At 42.8% G+C, this 24296-nt stretch overlaps 1 protein-coding gene across 1 annotated transcript in view; it reads right to left on the reverse strand.

The window, feature by feature from the left end:
* LOC137357183 (transcription factor COE2) overlaps nucleotides 1-24296 on the reverse strand; it is a 254898-nt gene that overhangs the window by 64364 nt on the left and 166238 nt on the right. Inside the window, exons 7-8 of the mRNA XM_068023313.1 lie at nucleotides 21388-21469; nucleotides 15487-15604 (exon numbers count right to left, since the gene is read on the reverse strand). Of these exons, the coding sequence (XP_067879414.1) occupies nucleotides 15487-15604; nucleotides 21388-21469 (200 nt within the window). The remainder of the gene's footprint in view (nucleotides 1-15486; nucleotides 15605-21387; nucleotides 21470-24296) is intronic.

Below are 24296 nucleotides of genomic sequence, written 5' to 3' on the forward strand. Positions count from 1 at the left end.
ATTCTATAAAATCATGGCTGATCTTCTCCCACAACTCCACTTTCCCGCTCTATCACCACATGCCTTGATTCCCTTAGTGTCCAAAAATCAATCAATCTCAGTCTTGAATAAACTCAAAGACTGAGCATCCACAGCCCTCTGGAGTAGAGAATTCGAAAGAGTCACAACCCTCTGAATGAAGAAATTTCTCCTCATCTCAGTCTGAAATGGCAAACCCCTTATTCTGAACCTATGCCCCTGTCACATCTCAGGCTGAAATAAATCACACTTGAAATCACAGCCTTAACTTTAACAAATATTTAACAAGCGTTTTATGAAAGTAGTTTTCTGTTCACTGTTCTCACGACAGCAGCATAAGCTTATCTGACCTTCCAACAAACCCCAGGTCATGTGTGTTCCCCAAAGCACAAAGCTGCTTTCAGTTTCCCTTCCAAGTACCATATATTCTCTAATACTCAAGCCCACACGTACAATCATGACAGCCCTCAATTCTAGACTCTTCAGCTAGGGAAAAACAGCTTCAGCATCCACCCTGTCATGCGCTCTGAGAATCTCCTACGCTTCAATGAGAGAACCTCTCATTGTTCTAAACTCCTAAGAGTACAGGCCCATTGTACTCAATCTCTCATCTAAGGCAAACCCTCTCATCCCAGGAATCATTCCAATAAACCTACGTTGCATCCCCTCCAAGGCAATGCTTCTCAACGATAAAGCAAACTGAATATGATGGACTTGGTGTCAGTAGGTGGTACTTCTAAATAGATGGCATCAGCTTTAAGTTAGGTTGCATAAAAACTGCGCTTATTGTCAAAGGAACCCTTTAGCCACCAAAATCTTTTTTGAGTAATGAAGGATGTCAACATCATAATCGCAATGTGACAGGGTTCATGATTTATTTCAGGAATCCAATGAGTTGAAGTATGTACCCAACATAATTCTCCAAAAACATGCTGAGGATGAGAAACTTGAAGAATGCTATTTTGAATCTGTTTTACATCAGGTACATTTGGGAGAACTGTACAGGACACTCAGTCCCCTCAAAGAGGCAAATACTTCTACTTTTTGAAATATGAACAGAGCATTTATCCTGATTTGTGGTTGCTTTCTCAGGACCTGACATCACCGGCTTTATGACAATGTTTCTTTGTTGTGAATTAGTGAAGGAGGGAGAATGTACTAAAACGTCACATTGACCAGGTGCCACATGGATATATATTGCTTTTCTAGCACTTCTCATCCACATTCATGTAATTCTTCCTGATGTGGACTACAGAGGTAATTATGTTGAACACAAAGAAAACTTCCAAGAATAAATAACAGGCTTCGTATAATCTTGCAAATACTTTCATCCCATTTGTTCTTTTCGGATTGACACAGCATTCCCCCTTTTCCAGTTGGAGTGACTCCAGTTCAACTCTCAACGATTTTTCTAGTCGAAGTTTCTGGCTGTCATTGGCACTGTGTTCACGAAGCATACTCAGCTCTTATTTAATGAGTCACAAAAAGTACAGCGAAGTGTCTACAAATGATACAGCAAAGTGCTGGAGAACAGGAAAAGTGCAAGTAGAACAGCTCAGAGTTGGATTGCAAGCAAGAGTTTACAAATTATACAATCAAGTGGTTGAGTTTGGAAGAGTCTATGAAAGACACAGCACAGTTTGGGAGGAAGGAGAGTCTCCAACTCGTACAGCACCTTTAGGAAAGCCTACAATAACTACAGTACCGTTCAGGATTGAGGGGAGGGTTTACAAATGATACACCATTGATACATCAATGATAAATCAAACTGAATATGATGGACTTGGTGTCAGTAGGTAGTACTTCTAAATAGATGGCATCAGCTTTGAGTTAGGTTGCTTAAAAACTGCGCTTATTGTCAAAGGAACCCTGAAGCAACCAAAATCTTTTTGAGTAATGAAGAATGTCAACATCATAATCATAATGTGACAGGGTTCATGATTTATTTCAGGAATCCAGTGAGTTGAAGTATGTACCCAACATAATTCTCCAAAAATGCAAGGCAAAGTCTACACGTGACACAACAGCAACAATATTGGGATGCAGGGGACATTCTGCAAGTTGACAAGCACAGGTCTATGGTTGATATGTGCCTTTGATGTTTGATTTTTGATTCCTGCTGTGAGGAGTCCAGCGGCTTCCCAACAGGAAGGGCAGCAAGAATTAGAGGCAATATCATTGCCATATGGTGACTGTTTTCAAAGTTACTGATGGAGACCTGGATACAGTCACTTGTTTGGACACCAGGCTGTATTGGAGAGCAGGGGAATGGAGATATAAATAACTTGATCATTAATAAATTTGTACATTTTCAAAATCTTCCTTCTATGCTTAGTTGTTAACGATATTTCAAATGCAGCAGAAAAGACTATAAGAATACAAAGCTCAGTTTGCAGGAATGTTGGTTAACCAATAAGATATTCAACTGCCTGAGGCTTGAGATTGCTTTTCTTCAGAAAATTTTGATTTTTGACACTTTTGACACTGACGTTAAGTGTCACCTGGGTACAGCGGAAGAAAATAAATCTGGAGAGAAGCATTGCACATCCCTCACAGATCCTGTTGGATTGTTTTTGCATACATGGAAGGAAATTCAGATAGAATCTGTTTCTGCCATGTGATCCATTCCACCTAGTTTTCCTTTCTGCACTTTGCCTGGATGATGCTGAACTCCAGGGAATTTAAAACATAAATCCATCCATTTATTTAATGGATTTCAAGTCTAATTTCAAGCAAGTTAATTTATCTTGAAATGATTACAGATATTCTAAATATATTAAAGTGAAAGCAGTTATTCGGGCTGAAATACAAACATAATGGGATCCAGTTGCTTTTATTGGGAATCCAGGTACATTGAGTTAATTTTTAAACTGAAATTTTTAAAAACACACACAAGTCCCAACCAACTGTGCCTTCTACAATCACAAGATAAAACTGGCTCATTATTGCTGTTCCTGACTCCTTGGCAGGTCAGAGGCAGGTGGGGAATTATCTAGATTTTTAGTTTTAAATGGCTTGAGGATCGTTGTTGGTGAATAAGCACATTTGTCTGACATTTCTCTCTGTTTTAACTGAGCCATAAGTGCATTTAAAATGAGCAGGTTAACAGTTTGGATGCTGACAGCCAATTTAAAATTCTGATAGGTGACCATGTATACCCAACATGTTGCACCATCACATTTCCCCATAATGATTGCCTGCTGATAAAATACAGTGTTTATGTGCAGAGATGTGAGTTCAAATCCCACCATTGCAGTTGTGAATCGAATTCTGTTAATTAAATAGATCTGGAATTAACAAGTCTGTTTCAGTGATGGTGACCATGAAACTATTGGATTGTGGTAAGAATCCAAGTGTTTCACTTATGTCCTTCAGGGAAGGAAATCTGCGCTTCTTACCTGGTCTGATTTACACATGACTCCAGACACACAGCAATGTGGATGACTCTTAACTAGCTTGTGAAATAGCCTAGCAAGTCAGCTCACCACCATCTTCGCAAGGGAAATGAGGGAAGGGCAATAAATACCATCCTTGCCAGTAATGCCCACATTCCGTAAATGAATAAATAAAAAGAAATTTAAAAACTCTCATTTCCTCTCTCATTCTTGTCTTCGCTTCCTCTCTATTTGTCTCAGGGCTGTCAAAAGTTCATACCCTGTGTAACCACAAACCAAGATTTCAACACGTAGGATAAACTAATTTTGTTTCAGATATCCCGAAGGTGTTGCTGGTAAACCCTGGGATGTAATCCTTCAAGCTTTTCTGACACACATGATGTACTTATCAATGAAATAACACTGGTAATGAAGCTTCAACTATCAAGAGGAAAGCTAAAAACAGAATCTTGCAATCATACAGCTATTGTTAAATAACTCCCCTGGAATGAAAGGCTCTTAACCCATGAGTCTTTCCTAATTCTCACTCGCATGCGATAGTATCATCTTCAGATATTCCAGTGAGCTTCATTGGGGGAGCACCACACCTCAGGAAAGATATATTGGCCTTGGAGAGACAGCAGTGAAGAATTACGAGAATGATGTCTGGACTGTAAGGGTTAAATTATGAAGCAAGATTACACAAACTTGGGTTGGATTCCCTGACTGAAATTTAAAAGGTTAAGGGGTTATTTAATTTAAGTTTTCAGTTATTTTGATATTAAAAGCAATAGATGGAAAGCAACTATTTCCACTGCGGAGTCTCAGATGACTGGGCACAGAATAAAAATTAGAGCCAGACCTTTCAGGAGTGAAATTAGGAAAGGGTGGTAGAAATTTGGAACTCTCTTCTACAAATGCTCGATCAATTGTTAATTTTAAATCTGAGATTGATATACTTTTATTCATCAAAGGTATTAAGGGGATATGGGGTAAAGGCAGGCAGAAGGAGTTAGGTCGCCGATCAACCATGATCGCATTGAATGATGGAACAGGCTTGAGGGGCTGAATGGCCTATTCCTGTTCCTATGTTTCTCTGGACTCGGAATGAAGTACAGCAGGCATCACCAGTAATGAATGCTTCGAAACAACAGCAGTCTCTGAAATACCAGAACCTCTAAAACCAAAGCAATGGGATTATACGTGGATGCATTCAGGAATTAGTTTATTTTTATTCGTTCATGGGATGTGGGTATTGCTAGCTAAGCCAGCATTTGTTGCCCATCCCTAATTACCCTTAGGAAGGTGGTGGCGAGCTGCCTTCTTGAGCTTCTGCAGTCTTTGGGGTGTATCTACACCAACAGTGCTGCTGGGAAGGGAGTTCCAGAATTTTGACCCAGCGACAATCAAGGAATGGTGATACAGTACCAAGTCTGGATGGTGTGGGTCTTGGAAGCGAACATGCATGTGCCGGTGTTCCCATGCATCTGCTGCCCTTATCCTTCTCGGTGGTAGAGGTCATGGGTTTGGAAGGTGCTGTCGAAGGAGCCTTGGTGAGTTGCTGCAGTGCATCTTGTAGATGGTACACATTGCTGCCACTGTGCATCAGTGGTGAAGGGAGTGAATGTTTGTAGATGCTGATTGGGGTGCCAGTCAAGCAGGCTGCTTTGTCCTGGATAGTGTTGAGTGTCTTGAGGGTTGTTAGAGCTGCAGCCATCCAGGCAAGTGGGCAGTATTCCATCACACTCCTGACTTGAACCTTGTAGATGGTAGACAGACATTGGGCAAGCATGAGGTGAGTTACTCGCCGTAGAATTCCTTATCTCTGACCTGTTCTTGTAGCCACAGTATTTATGTTCCTGCTCCAGTTCAGTTTCTAGTCAAGGGTAATCCCCAGGATGTTGATTGTGGGGGATTCAGCGATGGTAATGCCAGGGGAGATGGTTAGATTCTCTCTTGTTGGAGATTGTCATTGCCTGGCACTGGTGTGGCATGAATGTTACTTGCCACTTATCAGCCCAAGCCTGGATATTGTCCAGGTCTTGCTGCATCTGGAGATGGAATGCTTCAGTATCTGAGGAGTCGCGAATGGTGCTGAACATTGTGCAATCATCAGCGAACATCCCCACTTCTGACCTTATGATTAAAGGAAAGTCACTGATGAAGCAGCTCAAGATGGTTGGGCCCAGGACACTACCCTGAGGAACTCCTGCAGTGATGTTTTGGGACTGAGATGATTGACCTCCAACAACCACAACCATCTTCCTTTGCACAAAGTACGACTCCAACCAATGGAGAGTTTGCCCCTGATTCCTATTGACTCCAATTTTGCTAGGGCTCCTTGATGCCATACTCAGCCAAATGCTGCCTTGATGTCAAGGGCAGTCACTCTGACCTCACCTCTTGAGTTCAGCACTTTTGTCCATGTTTGTATCAAGGCTGTAATGAGGTCAGGAGCTGAGTGGCCCTGGCAGAATCCAAACTGAGCATCACTGAGCAGGTTATTGCTAAGCAAGTGCTGCTTGATGGCACTGTCAACGACACCTTCCATCACTTCACTGATGATCGAGAGCAAACTGATAGGGCGGTAATTAGCCAGGTTAGATTTGTCCTGATTTTTGTATACAGGACATACCTGGGCAATTTTCCACATTGCCGGGTAGATGCCAGTATTGTAGCTATACTGGAACAGCTTGGGTAGGGACGTGGCAAGTTCTGGAGCACAAGTGCATAAGTCTTCAGTACTACTGCCTAAACTAACACCTTCTGCACTTCCAGGGCCCATATCCCTCTATTCCCTTCCTATTCATGTATTTGTCAAGATGTCTCTTAAACGTCGCTATCGTATCTGCTTCCACCACCTCCCCTGGCAGCAAGTTCCAGGCACTCACCACCCTCTGTGTAAAAAACTTGCCTCGCACATCCCCTCTAAACTTTGCCCCTCGCACCTTAAACCTATGTCCCCTAGTAACTGACTCTTCCACCCTGGGAAAAAGCTTCTGACTATTCACTCTGTCCATGCCGCTCATAACTTTGTAAACCTCAATCATGTCGCCCCTCCACCTCCGTCGTTCCAGTGAAAACAATCCGAGTTTTTCCAACCTCTCCTCATAGCTAATGCCCTCCAGACCAGGCAACATCCTGGTAAACCTCCTCTGTACCCTCTCCAAAGCCTCCACGTCCTTCTGGTAGTGTGGTGACCAGAATTGCAAGGTTCTGGACAGCTGCAACATGACTTGCCAATTTTTATACTCTATGCCCCGACCGATGAAGGCAAGCATGCCGTATGCCTTCTTGACTACCTTATCCACCTGCGTTGCCACTTTCAGTGACCTGTGGACCTGTACGCCCAGATCTCTCTGCCTGTCAATACTCCTAAGGGTTCTGCCATTTACTGTATACCTCCCACCTGCATTAGACCTTCCAAAATGCATTACCTCATATTTGTCCGGATTAAACTCCATCTGCCATTTCTCCGCCCAAGTCTCCAACCGATCTATATCCTGCTGTATCCTCTGACAATCCTCATCATTATCCGCAACTCCACCAACCTTTGTGTCGTCCGCAAACTTACTAATCAGACCGGCTACATTTTCCTCCAAATCATTTATATATACTACAAAGAGCAATGATCCCAGCACTGATCCCTGCGGAACACCATTGGTCACATCACATGTCATGGGTCTTCATGTGACTGAGCAGGCTGATTTTCACCCCATAAATCTTTGGGCACACGGGGCCGAATGTTCCAGGAGTAGTGGATTCGTAGTGGGATTCGGAGTGCAGGATTCTCTTCCTTTGCTCTCTTTCTCGACTGTTGCTCTGCCTCATCAGTAAGGTATTGAGATTTGAAGTGTGATGCAGCTTGGTGGACAAGTTGTCACCATTCTGAATGATTGGTAGCAAGCTCCTCCCAGTTGCCGCGCTTCAAAAAAAGCTTCAGAGTGTCTTTGAAGCGTTTTCTTTGTCCTCCCCTGGAACATTGGCCATTTGGGAGTTGTGAGAACAGAACCTGGCAGGGGAAATGATTTTCAGCCGTGTGGACACCGTGGCCAGTCCATTGGTGTTGATTTTCCAGCAGCTTTGCCTGAATGCTTGTGGAACGGGCTCCAAGAGGACTGATTGAATTCAGCAACAACAACAACAACTTATGTTTATATTACGCCTTTAACATAATAAAACGTTCCAAGGAGCTTCACAGGAGCATTATAAAACAATGTATGACACCGAGCCACAAAAGGAGATGACGAAAAGGTCAGATGACTAAAAGCTTGGTCAAAGAGGCAGGTTTTAAGGAGTGTCTTAAAGAGGAAAGCGAGGCAGAGAGGTGTCGGAAGGGTATTCCAGAGCTTAGGATAGAGGCAACTGAAGGCATGGCCACCATTGGTGGAACAATTAAAACAAGGGATGCACAAGAGGCCCGAATTAGAGTCGTGCAGCTATCTTGGAGGGGTATGGGGCTGGAAGGGATTACAGAGCTAGGAAGGGGCGAGACCATGGAGGAATTTGAAAACAAGGATGAGAATTTTAAAATCAAGATGTATCTTGACCGGGAGCCAATGTGGGTGAGAGAGCAGAGGGCTGATAGGTGAATGGGACTTGGTGCTAGTTAACACACAGGCAGCAGAGTTTTGAATGTCCCCAAGTTCATGGAGAGTAGAATATGGGACACCAGCCAGGAGGGTTGGAATCGTCGAGTCTAGAGGTAACAAAGGCATGAATGAGGGTTTTAGCAGTAGATAAGCTGAGACAGGGCAAAGTTGGGCGATATTACAGAGGTGGAAATAGTGATGACACAAACATGAGATCAGAAGCTCATCTCTGGGTCAAATATGACACCAAGGTTGCAAACAGACTGGCTTAATCTCAGACTGTTGCCAGGGAGAGGGATGGAGTCAGTAGCTAGGGAATGGAGTTGGGAATGGGGACCAAAAACAATGGCTTCAGTCTTCCCAATATTTAATTGGAAGACATTTCTGCTCATCCAGTACTGGCTATCAGATAAGCAGTCCAATAAGGTAGCAACAGTGGAGGAGTAAAGAGAAGTGGTGGTGAGGTAGATCTGCGTGTCGTCGGCAGACATGAGGAAACTAACACTGTGCTTTCAGATGATGTGGCCAAGGGGGCAACATGTGGATGAGAAATAGGAGGGGCCAAAGATAGATCCTTAGAAGACACCAGTGTTAATGGTGCGGGAGCAGGAAGAGAAGCCATTGCACATGATCCTCTGGCTACAATTAGATAGATAAGAATGGAACCAGGTGAGAGCAGTTCACTCCCCCCCCACCCCCCCCCCCACCAAGCTGGACAACAGTGGAGAGGCATTGGAGGAGGATGGTGTGGTCAACCGTGTCAAAGGCTTCAGACAGGTCGAGAAGGATGAGGAGGGTAATTTTACCGTTGTCACATTCACATAGGAAGCCTAAGTTGTCTTTGAGGCCCCTTTTGTGGGATGCTGCTGTCAATTATCTTGGGTAAAGCCAAATTAGCAGCTAAATCAGCGGTCTTCAAAGGCACCACTGGAGGCTACCACCAAAAAGATGTACATTAGTCTTTGTGCGGTGTTCAGGGTTGTTGGTGGTTCTGGACTGGAGCTGGTATGAACCAATTACGAACTCCTCTAATCTGATTCCTCTGTCACCCATACTCATTGCTTAGATTAATGTTAATAGAATTAGTTGAATGAAACAGCCCCCTCAATGCACATTTTTCTGGGTTAAAATTCCTGCACGACCTCTCCCCAACTCTCACTATAATTTCAGCCCTTTATACTGAACCTCCAACAAAGCTCTGGTGGGATATTACGAGAACTGTGGCAGAACTGCTTAAACAGCAACTACTATCCTTTATAAATAAATACTAATTGAGGTCTTTAAAATTTTGAAAGGTTTTGACAGAGTAGACACAGAGGGCCTGATTTTAATTCTGTGCATGTGGATAGGTTTTGAGTGAGTTAAAGTCTTTCCCTCTGAGAGAGTGTTTCCACTTGTGGGAAAGAGCAAAACTAGAGGCCATCAGTGTAAGATAGTCATTCAGAAATCAAATAGGGAATTCAGAGGAGACTTCTTTACTTACAGAGTGATGAGAATATGGAACTTACTATCACAAGGACTGTTTCAAGCAAGTAGTATAGATGAATGTAAGGGTAAGCTGGATAAGCATATGAGAAAGGAGGGAACATAGGGTCATATTTTTAGAGTTAGAGGAGGAAGGGTAGGAGGAGGGTTGACTAGGACTAGTTGGGCTGAGTGGCCTGTTTCTATATATTCTATGTCAATGTTTGCAGCAGCTAACTGAGGCTCATGGGTAATTTTGATGGATATAAGAGTCACAAGCCCATGCTCCAATGGAAACTCGAAAACTGTGTAAATATACCACCTGGTATGAGACCGAGCTGTATCAACCAATCCGTAGGCATTGCAGCTGAGTCCAATTCGATGTAACTTTCAAGCAGGTGACATTGGACAGTGCTGAGGAGCAGAAGTGTTGCCTGATTTATTTTGTCATCCTCACCCAGAATTACTGAGGTCAGTTGTAGACCAACCAAAATCAGCGAACTCGACATAAGTCAATGATCCAAACTGGAACCTCTCCCAGTCCCCACAGATACCCGAGCAGCCCCTCTAACAAATCGGCTCAACCTCCATTCAAGCAGGGAAATGGATTGAAAATTCACGGTCCTATTAATGAGCAGTTTATGACAAATGTGTTCACAATTTTTGTATGATTGGAATTTTGATTATCTGACTTTGATAAAGCTGGAGCAGGGAAAGGTTCTCAAGCTCGGTCAGGCTGCTCTATCATTTAGTCCAATACAGTAAGATAACAGTAAAAGATCCTTCAAACCATAGCTTTTTAGCAGTTCTGGGTTATCCTGGACAAACTTGCTGTGAACCTAGCTTCTGAAAAGCTTACTGAAAATTATCATCTTGCAGAGGTTTTACAGACTCACGCTGTCTAAACCTGGCTTACTGCAAGCATTTAGTGAACTCTGCTTGTTGAGTGTGAGCTCCTCCTCTGAGCTGACATTTAAGCTTGAGAGTTTGAAGTGTCATGTAAAAGATTACAAGACAGGCATGCCCTATTTCCCCAAAAATGTACCAGAGGTACAGAATCTGTGCAGTCCACTCTTCTTGTTTGGTTTGGTAGTATTCAACACTGTTATTAACATTATTTCATTGCTTTTTCTCTTACTGTCCATTCTACATGAGTGAGCCTGGCATTGAGTGCCAGGAGGGCTATTTGACCATGTCGTGCATCACAGCCAAGCTTGATCATGTGCTCACCCTGTGGGGATGATATCCTCCACTTGGCTCTCGGTAGCACCATCATTAATAATGTGAGAAATTACTCTGCTTAGTATTTTTTGTGAAATCGTAAAACATGTTTAAAATAATATAACTACATGCAGTGATGGCAGGAATCAACCCTGCTCAGGTCCACACTTCCAGCAGGAGTCATTTTCTTCCCTCCTTCCCCCCAGGGCTACAGAAGCAAATTGCAGCAGCCCATCTCTGGCCCGATTTGACATCAACTAACAGATCAGAAATTGAACATGGAAAGGGCTATGATTTAAGAATGAAAAGAAATCCTGAAATGGATATGATATCAAGAGTCTCACATGCCAGCTCTATTGGTGACAAAAGAAGCAATCGTGTCTATTAGTCGCTGCATTATTGATGGCAAAAGGTCTGCTCAGAGGGCCAGTAGATTAATGACCATGAGGTTCAGTAGAGGCAGGTATGCTTCTCTACTCACTTCCCACTCACACAGTTCAGTCACCATCCCATTCATCCCCAGACTAACATTTCCTGAAGTTCAGCTGTACCCACTTAACACAGCTTCACAGGGAAACCTGGGTGCACATTTCCATTTGGAGCTGAGCAGATCAGGCAGGGGAGAATCACAGCCTGTTTTCAACCTCACAATTTCTCACCCTGTCAGAAGCTATATGGTTTCAAGGCCACATCCAAGCTCAATCCATCACCTCCAGCTTAGTGCTGACAGGGTCAGATGAAAGCATGAAGGATACTGGCAGCAGGCCAAACATTCGAGCTGTGTCTGAGCTGCTAGTCAATCACGTTCAATCAGTCTTGGAAGAAAAAAAATTGAATCTTTTCTTGCTCTGATTCCTGGGATTTTATTCACTACACTGTGGTCCAGAGACAGGAAATTAACACCACTGCAAATTCTTCACTGATTTAATCGTATTTCACAGTACAATGTTGGTGTTTTAATTCTAACCCATGAAGACTTGTTAACGCTGTGCAGCCTTGCACACCATATCTTTGCACAACAGGCATTTTCAACTGTTCTGCACAAGTGCCTTTCGAGATCTTACAAACATTTCATAGCACAGTCAAACTTTTGAGTGTCTGGACCATTGAGGGACTTTCCCATTGATTCTAGAGTACTGTCGAACCTTTGGAAACCTTAGAAGCCCTTAAAAGGTTACCATAGGACCGTCAAATCTTTGGGGAACTGGACCCTCGAGAGGCATCACTAAAATTTCCATAATGCTATTGGACCTTTAGGATCGAGAACCTTTGGAGACATCCCGAATGTTTGTGTGATATATCCAACCTAAGCACATCTCATTAACAGTTCCATACTTGCATTAATTCCAAGTCCACTGTTTTCCGTGTATATTTATAATATGTTCTTTCACTCAAACATAGGCATTGCATAAGGCTATATTAAAAACGAACATGACCAACAAATCCTATTCTCTGTGGGGGGACTACTTTAATCCCTGGGATCCAAGCTGATGTGTTCAGGAGCTTCCCTCCTCCTGTCACCGTTTGATGTGTAATGTTTGATGCCCTTGAACCTTTCGTGAAGGTTGTTTGCCAGGAGTGCCAACTGACTATACAATATACTGTGCTCCTCAACACCACTCCTGTTACCCCCTTTATTTTTGAAGAACAATTCTATTTCCTTTTTGCAAAAATGTTGTGCTCAAAGTGAGGGATGTTTGTGCTGGGAAATGGGACACTTCTATTTTAGGCACACAGTGCCCAGCAAACACAAAAGTTAATTAAGCAGAGTGAAATCTCCACGCTCTCCCAACAGTACTCAGCTGCAAACTCAGAAAAGCTGTCTGTATTGCACCAGTGGGATATTTGTCCATTTTCCATCTGGATGGAAAAAATTGCCATGAGCCCCAATTAGCTGCAGTTTAAGCTATGGGCTATGACCTGATGGCTGCATCTACTAGGCGTCAGGTTGAGACTGTCCTGAATGCATTTCACAAAGGACCCTTCCTGCCAACTGGCTGACTTTTAACCTATCAGCCTGGACTGAATTTGAGCCTGGGTCCCAGGGCTAAATCAAGAGTGACGTGCATCACCCAGTCCTGTTGGTTCCTTTCTTAACTTTATCTTGATTGCATTCCCACACAAAAATGTGGTCAGACAGATAATTCTCTGGGACTCAGCATTTACTGCTCATTTTTGGCAAAAATGTTTTGAATATTGACCTGAATTTTAATGTTAGAAACAAATTGTGTGCATGACACACTTAAGGTTTTTTGAGGGGAAGAGTAAATTTAATTCTTTAGATGGAGGATGTTTGTGCTGCATACAGTTATTTTTCCACTGCTTAAATTAAACACTCCCACTTCAATGGAAGCAACCAACTGTACCCTGACAATGTGCTGAGAGACCAACCTGAGATGAGCAACATCCTTTATTGTGTCGCTGAGATATTTCCATACCATCCCTCCCTTGTGGTATGTCTGACTGAATAACACTGCTATTGATGCCAATTTAAAGGCAATTTCTGAGGATCATGGACATCTGCCCACTAAGAACTTGGTTACTGACTTGAAAAACTTGACAAACTTTTAAAAGTAGGCATTGTATTACATCGGTGAGGCTTTTTAAAACTTCCCAATGACGCCATCTGTCCTGGCCTAGATTTAAGTCATTTTGCCTGGGGTGAAAGGACAATGTTCGAGCGTGCTGTTCCAGCCAGGCACAGTTGACAAACATTAAGAATTCATGAAATGAAAAAGTTTTGGCCTCAAAACGTTAAAGGACAATCGGAGTAGCTTTGACTGGGTGATAACAATCCTGCCTCAAAGTCAGAATTTGTGGGGTCAAACCCCGCTCCAAAGACTAAATTAATGTTTCATTGCAGTACTGAGTGATTTTTTTTTATCAGAGATGTCACCTTTCAAATGAAAGGTTACACCAAGACCCCATTTACTTGTTCAGGTGAGCATAAAAGATCCTTTTGCCAACATTTACCCCTCAGCCAACACCACAGAAACAGATTATCTCTTTGCCACTTGTGGGGCCTCACTGAGCACCAAATGACTGCTGTATTTGGCTAATTATCTCTGAAGTATTGAGATAAGAAAAGTGTCACATAAATACAAATTCTTTTGGTTCTTACAGTCTTTACAACTAAACCATCCATCCTCTCCCTATTCTATTCAACCTTAACATCTTGATATGCCATTTTAATCAATTACCTCACGGTTATTTTTTTTCTTTCATGGAATGTGAGCATTGCAGGCGAGGCCAGCTTTTGTTGCCCAACCCTAGTAGCCCTTGAGACAGTGGTGGTGAGCCGCCTTCTTGAACCGCTGCAGTCCATGTGGGGTAGGTACACCCACAGTGCTGTTAAGAAGGGAGTTCCAGGATTTTGATCCAATGACAATGAAAGAACGACGATCTAGTTCCAAATCAGGATGGTGTGCGGCTTGGAGGGGAACTTGCAGATGATGGTGCTCCCATGTGTCTGCTGCCCTTGTCCTTTTAGGTGGTAGAGGTTGTGGGTTTGGAAGTTGCTGTCGAAGGAGCCCTGGTGAGTTGCTGCAGTCCATCCTGTATACAGTATCCACTGCTGCCGGTCAGTGGTGGAGGAGTGAATGTTGGTGGAGTTTGAGTTTGTGGATGGGGTGCCAATCAAGCTGGCATAGATGGTATTGAACTTCTCGAGTGTTGTTGGAGCCGACTCATCTGGGCAAGTGGAGAGTATTCCATCACACTCCTGACTTGTGCCTTGTAGATGGTGGACAGGCTTTGGGGAGCCAGGAGGTGAGTTACTCACCTCAGAATTCCTCGCCTCTGACCTGCTCTTGTAGCCACAGTATTTATATGGCTGATCCAGTTAAGTTTCTGGTCAATGTTAACCCCCAGGATGTTGATTTTGGGGGTTTCAGCGATGGCAATGCCACTGAATGTCAAAGGGTTAGATTCTCTCTTATTGGAGATTGTCATTGCCTGGCACTTATGTGGCACGAATGTTACTTGCCACTTATCAACCCAAGCCTGGATGTTGTCCAGGTCTTGCTGCAGATGAACATGGGCTACTTCAGTATCTGAGGAGTCGTGAATGGTGCTAAACATTGTTCAATCATCAGCGAACATCCCCACATCTGACCTTATGATGGAGGGAAAGTCGTTGATGAAGCAGCTGAAGATGGCTGGGCATAGGACACTACCCCGAGGAACTCCTGCAGTGATGTCCTGGGACATCTGTTCTGTAAAGTCTGAACATATTGGTTAACTAAAATACCCTTTTCAAAAATACCTTGCAGATCTCTTTTTTTAAAGAAAAATTGAGTTCCGTGGCTGAGGGAGCTCCTTCGAATTTTTTCTTTAAAATCACTGATTGGATTTAATTTAATATTTGTGACAGTCTTATTTATCGACTGTTGAGGCCAAATTCCCAACCAGCATCTGAGGAATGCCACAGCTTACTGCACCATGGACTGAAGGGACATGGCTCTGTGCCTGTGATTGTCCACATCATGAAATCCTGACTCCAGTGCTGAAGCAGTTGTTAAAATGGAGGACAGACTCTTCCCAACAGAAGAAAAAGAAAACGTATGGAACATTAAATAGATCTGTTTGATTCAGGCCCTGTCATGTGAAAGCTGAGTAATTCACCCTTTGCCTACTTCTCATGCACAGCCATAAGTGGAAAAGCATTGAATCCAATTCATGTCCCCCGGGCGGGTAGGCTATTAATCGAGGTGCAGAGACACAGAGAGCCGGTGGAATTGGGCTCACAGAGTGCAATTGTTACCTTACACCAGACTATGTGCATAAATAATAAACACACCTCAAAAAAAAGGACATACCTTCTGTGGGGTCAAGGCGCCGGGCCCTTCGTCCATGCTTGGAGTTGTTGTGTACAAACATATTATCAGAGACAGCCAGCACATGACCATCAACATTAATTGTTGTTGATAAAACAACCTGTGAAGTAAGGTGCACAGAAATGTAACTTAGAGAGGGAGAGAAACAGCACTGAAACAGGCCCTTCAGCCCATAGGGTCTGTGCCGACCATCAACCACCCATTTATACTAATCCTACATTAATCCCATATCCCCTACCACATAAGTGTGGACATAGTTTGTGAAGACAGTCATAATGTGGTGATCCAAGTCCCCAAAATCATGCCCCCAAACAATCAATTAATGACCCCCACAGATATTGTAAATGGGACTTAGAAAGCTTTTAAAATTGCTCCCAATGTTTTTGTTTGCCTGCGTAGAACTGAGCCACACAGACCAAGAAGGTGCTGAGTGCCATCCATTGTCAGTGGTAAACTAGCTAATTTTATCCAGGGCAACAGGAGCAATGTTATAAAAGCAAAATACTGCAGATGCTGGAAATCTGAAATAAAAACAAGAAATGGTGGAAATACTCAGCAGGTCTGGCAGCATCTGTGGCGAGAGAAGCAGAGTTAACCTTTCAGGTCAGTTCTGAAGAAGGGTCACTGACCTGAGACGTTAACTCTTCTTCTCTCTCCACAGATGCTGCCAGACCTGCTGAGTATTTCCAGCATTTCTTGTTTTTATGATAGTAGGAATGTTATGTTGGTCAGCTATGCCCTGAGTGACAGAGTAATCCTGCCCCTATTTACTATCCAGGGAAGGCCATTGAAGTGGCTGTTCCATCTGGGTCGAAGAAGCAATCGATACATTTCTAGAGAAAAATAGATTTAGGAAACGACGCAAAATTGGGTTGATTTGGTCAATTTCTGAAAATGGGGCAGTTTTCTTGAGGACCAGTAGCTTTTTCCTGTTCATAATCTAAGCTCACATCCTAGTTGAGTACTGAGGGAGTACTGTATTGTCAGAGGTGCAATGAGACATTAACTGAAAGCCTACTGAAGTGGCTCAGATCAATGTTGAAGATCCTCTGGTGCTCTTCAAAGAAGAACAGAAAGTTCTCCCAGTGACCTGGTCAATATTCCTCTCTTCACTAAAACCACAATAACTCAATTAACTCCTCTTTCGTTTTGTTGCTGTTTGTGAGATCTTGCTTTATGCAAATGGCTACCACATTTTCCTCCACAATAGTCCCCTGTGCTTCAAAGTAATACCTTGTACTACTTGAGGTTTATTTGAAATATTTTTGAAAGATGTGATAGTGCAAATCTTTTTCATTTCTTGTGCAGTTGTGTGAAATGCATGAAAAATGGTTGCATTTTCATAGATTGTTTGGAGCTCATGGCTTACTGAACATCTTATGGCAACACTGAGACACTGAAATTTCTGGAAATTACCATTACTCTGAAATTTAACAGTTGTCAAATCTTTTGATAAGAAACTAATTGACAAAAATGTTAACATATTAAAGAAAGAAGTTAAAACGATTAGTAGTTGGGTTAAAGGCTTTAACAGCCAAAGGGAAAGTGTAAGTATGTGAGATGTCATGTGCAGCCCCTATACTGTTTGTATATAGTGGGTTAGGTCATTGCTGCCAAAGCTTTATGGGATATTTCAAATCAAAGTCCTGAAGCAAAAAGGCTCCTTTGTCTTTGATGACAGCTGGCTATGAAGAATGGCAGATAGATAAGAGGGAGAGAGAAAGACTGGGACAAGGGAACAAAGCAATGTACAGGACTAAATGAGTCTATCAACATCCATTAGACTGATCCAAAGTAAAAAAAAACACACCTCACTCCATCACCTCACAATCACTTCCTTCACTAAATATTCATCCATTTCCCTGTTGAATTTGCCAACCTGTTAAATTTTTCTCCTTTGTTCCACGCATTCACTGTCTCTATGTAAAGTAGTTAAGTCTAAACTATATGTTCACCTTCCCTCTTATGAACTGGAGACTGTGCCCCTCTGTGTTAAATATTATTGGAATTCAGGTGGTTCAGATCTCTCAGATCTATCTATGAGAGTGATATGAAATGCACATCAGTAAGAGGGGTAAGTGGGATCAAGAGAGAATGTCTCAGATGAAAGAGATGAGATAAAACTAAAGAAGGCAAGGCTTTTTTGCCTACTTCCCACTGCCCAATGTCGTGCTTCTCTGGGTTCATTAGTTGACCAGAAAGTATAAATATATTTTGTTCACTGGCTAAAGCATATATATAAATATATATATATATACTTTTAAGTGGCTGCTGCAGCCCTTCAAGTACCTGCAGCAGTGCCAGCAATCTAGTTTCCCCTCCTGTTTGAGATCCCAGCGATCTGAGAGCTTGCATTGAAGATGTCAATGAACCAGAAACTCTGACAAGAATGGCTACAGCAAGCACAGATTAGTTCATAACTCTGATGCTCACTGGTCCCACCAATCAAGCACTGGAATTGAAAACTCCATCTCAATGTCTCACATCTCGTACACATTATATGTGTTTATAAAGAACTCAGTTATGATTTTGTAGTACCAAGTGCACAGAGGAAAACTACCTCAGAATTTGAAAAAGGCTTGAAATTCAGCAGAAGGGGTAAATCAACAGAAAAGACAGAATTGCAACAGAAAGGGAGAATGAAAATTAATGCAGTGAAATGGAAGAAAATGCTTGAATGATTGATCGATCAATAATGGTAACCAGGATTGGGGTTCTAATGTTTTTGTATTTATGTATTTAATACATATATAATGTATTTAATACATAATATCTTAGAGGACAAAGCACAGTTAATGAATTCAAGTATTTTTTAACAGGCACCTGAGATTTTACTGAGTAATGACATCCTAATATTGGGTGTGTGGCAATGTGGATTAGGAGTTGGGTCGGGGTGGTGGTGTGTGTGTGGTAGGTGAGGAGACAAAAAGATATGAATCTGAGACATCATGGGGCCAGTCTTGCTCAGCAGTCGCAATGGGAGAGCACTGTGAACATGTCACAGAATGTCTGCTTTATGTGCCATATAGGAAGATCGTCGAGGGGAATAAGTAGTGAACTTCAAAATGGGATGAGGAAAGTTTAAAATACTGGTCATGCCATTAACTTTCCTTTCCAAGATCAGCATTGGAGCTCCCCTACTGGCCTAGTTGGTAAAGGAGGCCATTAACACACTCTCTGGACTAATGCTTTGTCTTTCACCATATGCATGAACACACTCTTTGCCTTTGTCCCAGGACAGCATTGTTATTTAATCTCTCCTGTCCTCTTCCCTATCACACACCTCGCTTGTTCGCTTCCCCCGCCCCCCGACCCACTGCACGCCCCCACCCCCTTCACTTGCTCAAAACCTAATTCTTTTCCAACCTATGCCAGTTCTGATGAAAGGTCACAGACCTGAAACATTCACTCTGCTTCTCTCTCCACAGATGTTGCCTGACCTGCTGAGTATTTCCAGCACTTTCTGTTTTTATTAATGGTAAAGGAGGCCAGTGGGCAGTGTGCCAAGCCAGGATCAATCCTGAGGCTGTGTTGAGTTAGGTGTTCTCTAGCAGTAAAGCAGGAATTATAGAATCATAGAATGATACAGGACAGAAGGCCCATAGTGCCTCTGCTGACTGTTTGGTAGAGCTGTCCAAATAATTCCGCTACACTACTTTCTCCTGTCCTTTCTTTCCCTTCCTTGTATTTAGCCAATTTCCTTTTGCAAGTTACTATTGAATCAGCAGTGTGTCACAGAAAAAAATGTGTGAAAAAAATTTCCTTATATCGCTCTGGTTTTTTTGCCAGTTGCCTTAAATCTATATCCTCTAATTACTGATCCTTCTGCTGCTGGAAACTGTTTCTCCTGGTACTAGAATTAGCCTCAGCACCCTGCACGAGGCAAAGTGAAAGTTCCGATCTTGATTGTGTGAATGGTGTAAGGGTGAGAACAAGAACAGGCTGAGCTGTGATGCTTAAAGTCCGGGCGAATGCACGAGGAATAGCCACCGGGTGAGATTACAGAGGACAGTGAGTTTTTGCAAAAACCAAATCCCAGCCTTCAGGAGCGACAGGGAGAAATTAACAAAATTAATTTCTTGCATCTGGCAAACATAAAGGCGTCTGTGGAAAGTCCATGTTTGGGATGTAATATAATCTGTGAAATGAGTGAATCAGTCTACTTAATCATTGAAACGAGGTTGCCATAATGTGTTGTGATTGCAGCGGGGAGGGCCAAGCACTTTGGCCAGTGCCAGCGATTGTCTCTCTTGTCAGTTTCCTGGGTCACTGAAACTGACCTGACCCATCTGGAGTCTATCAGTCATCTCCTGACAACTTCCTGAAACACCTCCCTCCATTTCCTGTGGCCTTTTCTTCTGCATTGCTCGGCTTTCAAAACTGCAATTTACTGAACTCGGATCCAGGGGGTAGGACACAATCCCACACAAATCCCCAAAATGCTGGGCATAAATCCTTCCAGCTACAAAAAACTTCTTGCATCTTGGAAACACAGTCAGGATTGGGATTTCAGCATTTTCTTTTCCCATGATCTATATTTTCTGCTTGTGTTGTCATCTGTTAAAAGACGAGTCTCTGCCAGAAAAGCGTATGAGAACATTGTGATTAAATGCAATCCATGTGATGATTTTGTGATCTGTGTTGATCGTTTACCTCCTGTTGAGAATGAGATTTTTCCCAGTCCATGTGATATATCATTGATCTGCCTAATTGTGTTGTTGTGACCCTTTTTAAAATTTGTGATCCTTAAGATGAGGGATATTAGTGCTGGGGAATGGAACACTTTCTGTATCAAGCATGCAGTATTAGGATCAGGTCAGATAAAGCTCAGGTAAAAAGTCAGAATATAGATCCACTGCACTGCACTATTAAACACTCCCAGCTAAATGACCGCAAGGTTTAAATGCAGAGTAAAGCTCCCTCCACACTGCACTACAATGCATTCCAAGTTTAGGTACAATGAAGTTCTCTCTGTACGATCTGATCAGATAATCCAAGGTCCGGTGAAACATGGGTGAGATGGAAAATAAAGCCCCCTCCATACTTCACAATCAAACACTCCCAACTAAATGATACATGGTTTAGATGCAGAGCTAGGCTCCCTCTAAACTGCCCCATCAAGCATTCTGAGTTCAGGTACAACATAGGTTAGATACAGTAAAACTCTCTGAGGACTCAAATGCTCCAAGGTCAGGTGCAGCATGGGTAAGATTAAACTTCCTCTACGCTATCCCTGCAATCTGCCTCAGTCAACATCAGCAAAACAATCCCATTGGACTAATGGAACAATTCTTCCATTTCCCACCACACCCATCCTGTGGCCTCTCGAAGCAAGATTCCTGGAACTCATTTCACACAAGATCCTCAGTGGAGGTGGATTTAAACCAAGATTCTGAGAAGCGAAAGGCTGGAGTCTCCATCCAGCTCACCCAACCTCTCCCCCACCCCCCCTACCCCACGGTTACTTTTTTTCTAGAACTTATCAATGCGCATTAAAAGCTTTAAAAAAAGAATTTCTGTTTTTAAGAGGAGTTCCTGGTTGGCTTGTCTATCCTATGGGGTGGTATTGACTCATACAGACTAGGACGGTCTTGTGTTCAGTGCCCCTATTGGGTTGAGTTAGCCAATCTCAGCCAGGTCAATGGTCGCTTGTGCTATAGTTATCATCACTGGCATTAGGCAAGTGAAAATCAATCAGGGTTCTCACTCCACAGGGAAAATATTTCTATTGGGGTCCACAATGTGTGCCATGACATCTCTCATTTGCAACATTGAGCACATTTTGTTCGCTCGCATGATGATGTCCTTTTCCAGAGCAACCTTCAGCCTGACCTATTCCTACTATGATGCACTGAGGGACAGGAATAGAATTTTAAGCAGTACCTGGAATCGGCGCATGTCTCGCGGGTTCCCGGCTGTTTTCAAACAGTTCTGATTGCACTTGAGGAAGAACTTTAAGAAGAATCTGAAAACAAAACAAAAATACCTTTTCAATATCACAATCCATATCACAAAACACGACAACAAAAACATTTGCTCCCAAACCTACATCAGGAAAAATTCCTTGTGTGCAGATCATATGAAATAAAGTAAGTGAAACTGGCATTACACAGCAAAAATGGAATTGGACAGAATACAAGAGCACAGAGACAGAGAGGAGGAGAGTGGCCAGATGTACAGAAAAAGTCAAAGAGGTGCAGAGAGGGAAAAAGGAGTAGGTGGGTGAAGTGACGAGCGAGGGATGAAATAGAAAAGAGGATCAGGCTGAGGGGAGAGAGAGGCAGACAGACAGAGAAACAGCTTCATTGAGGGACAAAAACTGAGGGACAGACAGATGGACAGAGAGGGCAGATGAATGGATGGAATTGGAGCCAAACAAAGACATGGACAAGAAAATTGAGAAAAAATATGCTGTAAAAATGCTTAGTCTCAGGAAAGACTTCGTTGGTCTTTGTGAAGGTTATACTAGAATAACGGCTGACTGACTCCTGCTGAATAAAGGCAAGGCAGTTTAAGAATTTGTTGAACTTTGATGCTCCTCTTCTCCTGATGGCTTGCATATTTCCACCCAACCAGTAAGAAAATGAACTGTATGGACTAGAAAGATCCTAGGATTCAGCCCCAAACTTGCATTTCATTTGCTGCTGCAGCAGTTGAGGTGCTTCAACTGATCTCAATAGGGAGGAGAAAACCCAAGCTTCCGACTCACTCCTACTGTATGTATTGAGATGCATGAAGAGCGGTCACTTGGAACCAGAGAGCTGCCATTACTGATGGAACCTCTAATTCAGCACGAATCAATCATTTTGTGGAGAAAATTGCAGAAAAGAAAAATGATGAGATATATTACATCCCATTCACTGATTTTAATGGAAAAATTGACATTGGTCTGAAGCCATGTTCCCTACTTTATACTAAATGAGAGTAAAATATGGCGAATCATTTTATGTTGCATCAACTATTAGTTTATTGAGAACTGAACTGACAGAAGACGAAGTTGTATAATTGCTTCTGAGTACAAAATGTTGTGTTATGTTTCCAATAGCCCCTTATCCACTCTCATGAATTGAGAGCAAGTCAATAATGAGGGGGCTGGTGAAACATTGAGGTTAAGTACCCCGATGTCTGACTCTGCACTCAGCTGGAACCAGCTATTGACACACAGCTCTATTACTGTGATTTACTTTCACACAAGACAATTACAAACCCACTGCCATACCAGGTCCTTCTTTACTCCAGTATTTACAAACGTCTGTGTGTCAGATTCTGTGTCTGATACTTGGTTGTGAAACAAGACCAACCTCGATATATTGACTGAACAGCCGTACTGGGGTTGGCTGCCTGACTTTTGACCCATTATGCTGCCATCAACTGACCCTGGGAATGGCTTACTTTCCTCTCCCCACACCAATGCACGCCCTTCCTTGTCTCAAGAGGAAATTTCTGTCCCCAGTCAATGTCTGTGGCTAGCTTTTTGTTCCCTTGGAGAGCTCCACCAAAGAGCTGGTACAGGTATGATGGGCCAAATGGTTTCCTTCTGTAATAAAATAAAAGCAAAATGCTGCAGATGCTGGAAATCTGAAATTTAAAACAAAAAGTGCTGGAACTACTCAGCAGGTCTGGCAGCATCTGTGCAGAGAGAAGCAGAGTTCACGTTTCAGGTCAGTGACCTTTCATCAGAATGGTCTCCTTCTGTGCTGTATCATTCTATGATTCTCTGTACGAGGGGAACAGGCTAATCGTTGCACCCTCTAATGTCACTCTGGCTGAGATCAGTTTACAGAGCACAAAGCAGGGATCAAATCTGGATCATCTTGTTCATGACAACATGCATTTACATAGCCCCTTTAACATATCACAGTCTCCCAAGGTGCCTCACAGGAGCATTATCAAATAAAATTTGACACTGAGCCACAAAAAGGTGATATTAATGCAGACGACCAAAATCTTGATCAAAGAGGTAGATCTTATTGAAACATATAAGATTCTGAGGGGGTTTGACTGGGGAGATGCTGAGAGGATGTTTCCTCTCATGTTGGAAATCTCGAACTCGGGGGAACAATTTCAAATTAAGGGGTCTCCCAGTTAAGACAGAGATGAGGAGGAATTTCTTCTCTCAGAGGATTGTTAGTGTTTAGAATTCTGTTCCCCAAAGAGCAGTGGAAGCTGATTCATTGAATATATTCAAGGCTGAGTTAGACAGATTTTTGATTGAGAAAGTTTATGGAGGCAGGCAGGAAAGTGGAGTTAAGGCCACAATCAGATCAGCCATGATCTTACTGAATGGCACAGCAGGCTTGAAGGGCTGAATGGCCTGCTCCTGCTCCTATATCTTATGTATGTTAAGGACTGTCTTAAAGGGAGAAGGAGAGGTGGAGATATGTAGGGAGGGAATTCTAGTGCTTAGGGCCCAGACAGCTGCAGGCATTGCCACCAGTGGTGGAGCAATTAAAATTGGGAAAGTGCAAGAGGCCAGATTCGAGGAGCATAGTGATCTCGAAGGCTTGTAGGGCTGAAAGAGTTACAGAGATAGGAGCAAGGCTATGGAGGGACTTGAAACAAGAATTAGGATTTTAAAATTGAGGTGTTGTTGGATCATGTATCTTCTTCTTCTTCTTCGGCCTCCTTGTCTCGAGAGACAATGGATAAGTGCCTGGAGGTGCTCAGTGGTTTGTGGAGCAGTGCCTGGAGTGGCTATGAAGGCCAATATTAGAGTGACAGACTCTTCCACAGGTGCTGCAGAAGAAATTGGTTGTCGGGGCTGTTACACAGTTGGCTCTCTCCTTGCGCTT

The sequence above is a fragment of the Heterodontus francisci genome, chromosome 47 (genome assembly GCF_036365525.1).
Source record: "Heterodontus francisci isolate sHetFra1 chromosome 47, sHetFra1.hap1, whole genome shotgun sequence".
Classification (NCBI taxonomy): Eukaryota; Metazoa; Chordata; class Chondrichthyes; order Heterodontiformes; family Heterodontidae; genus Heterodontus; species Heterodontus francisci.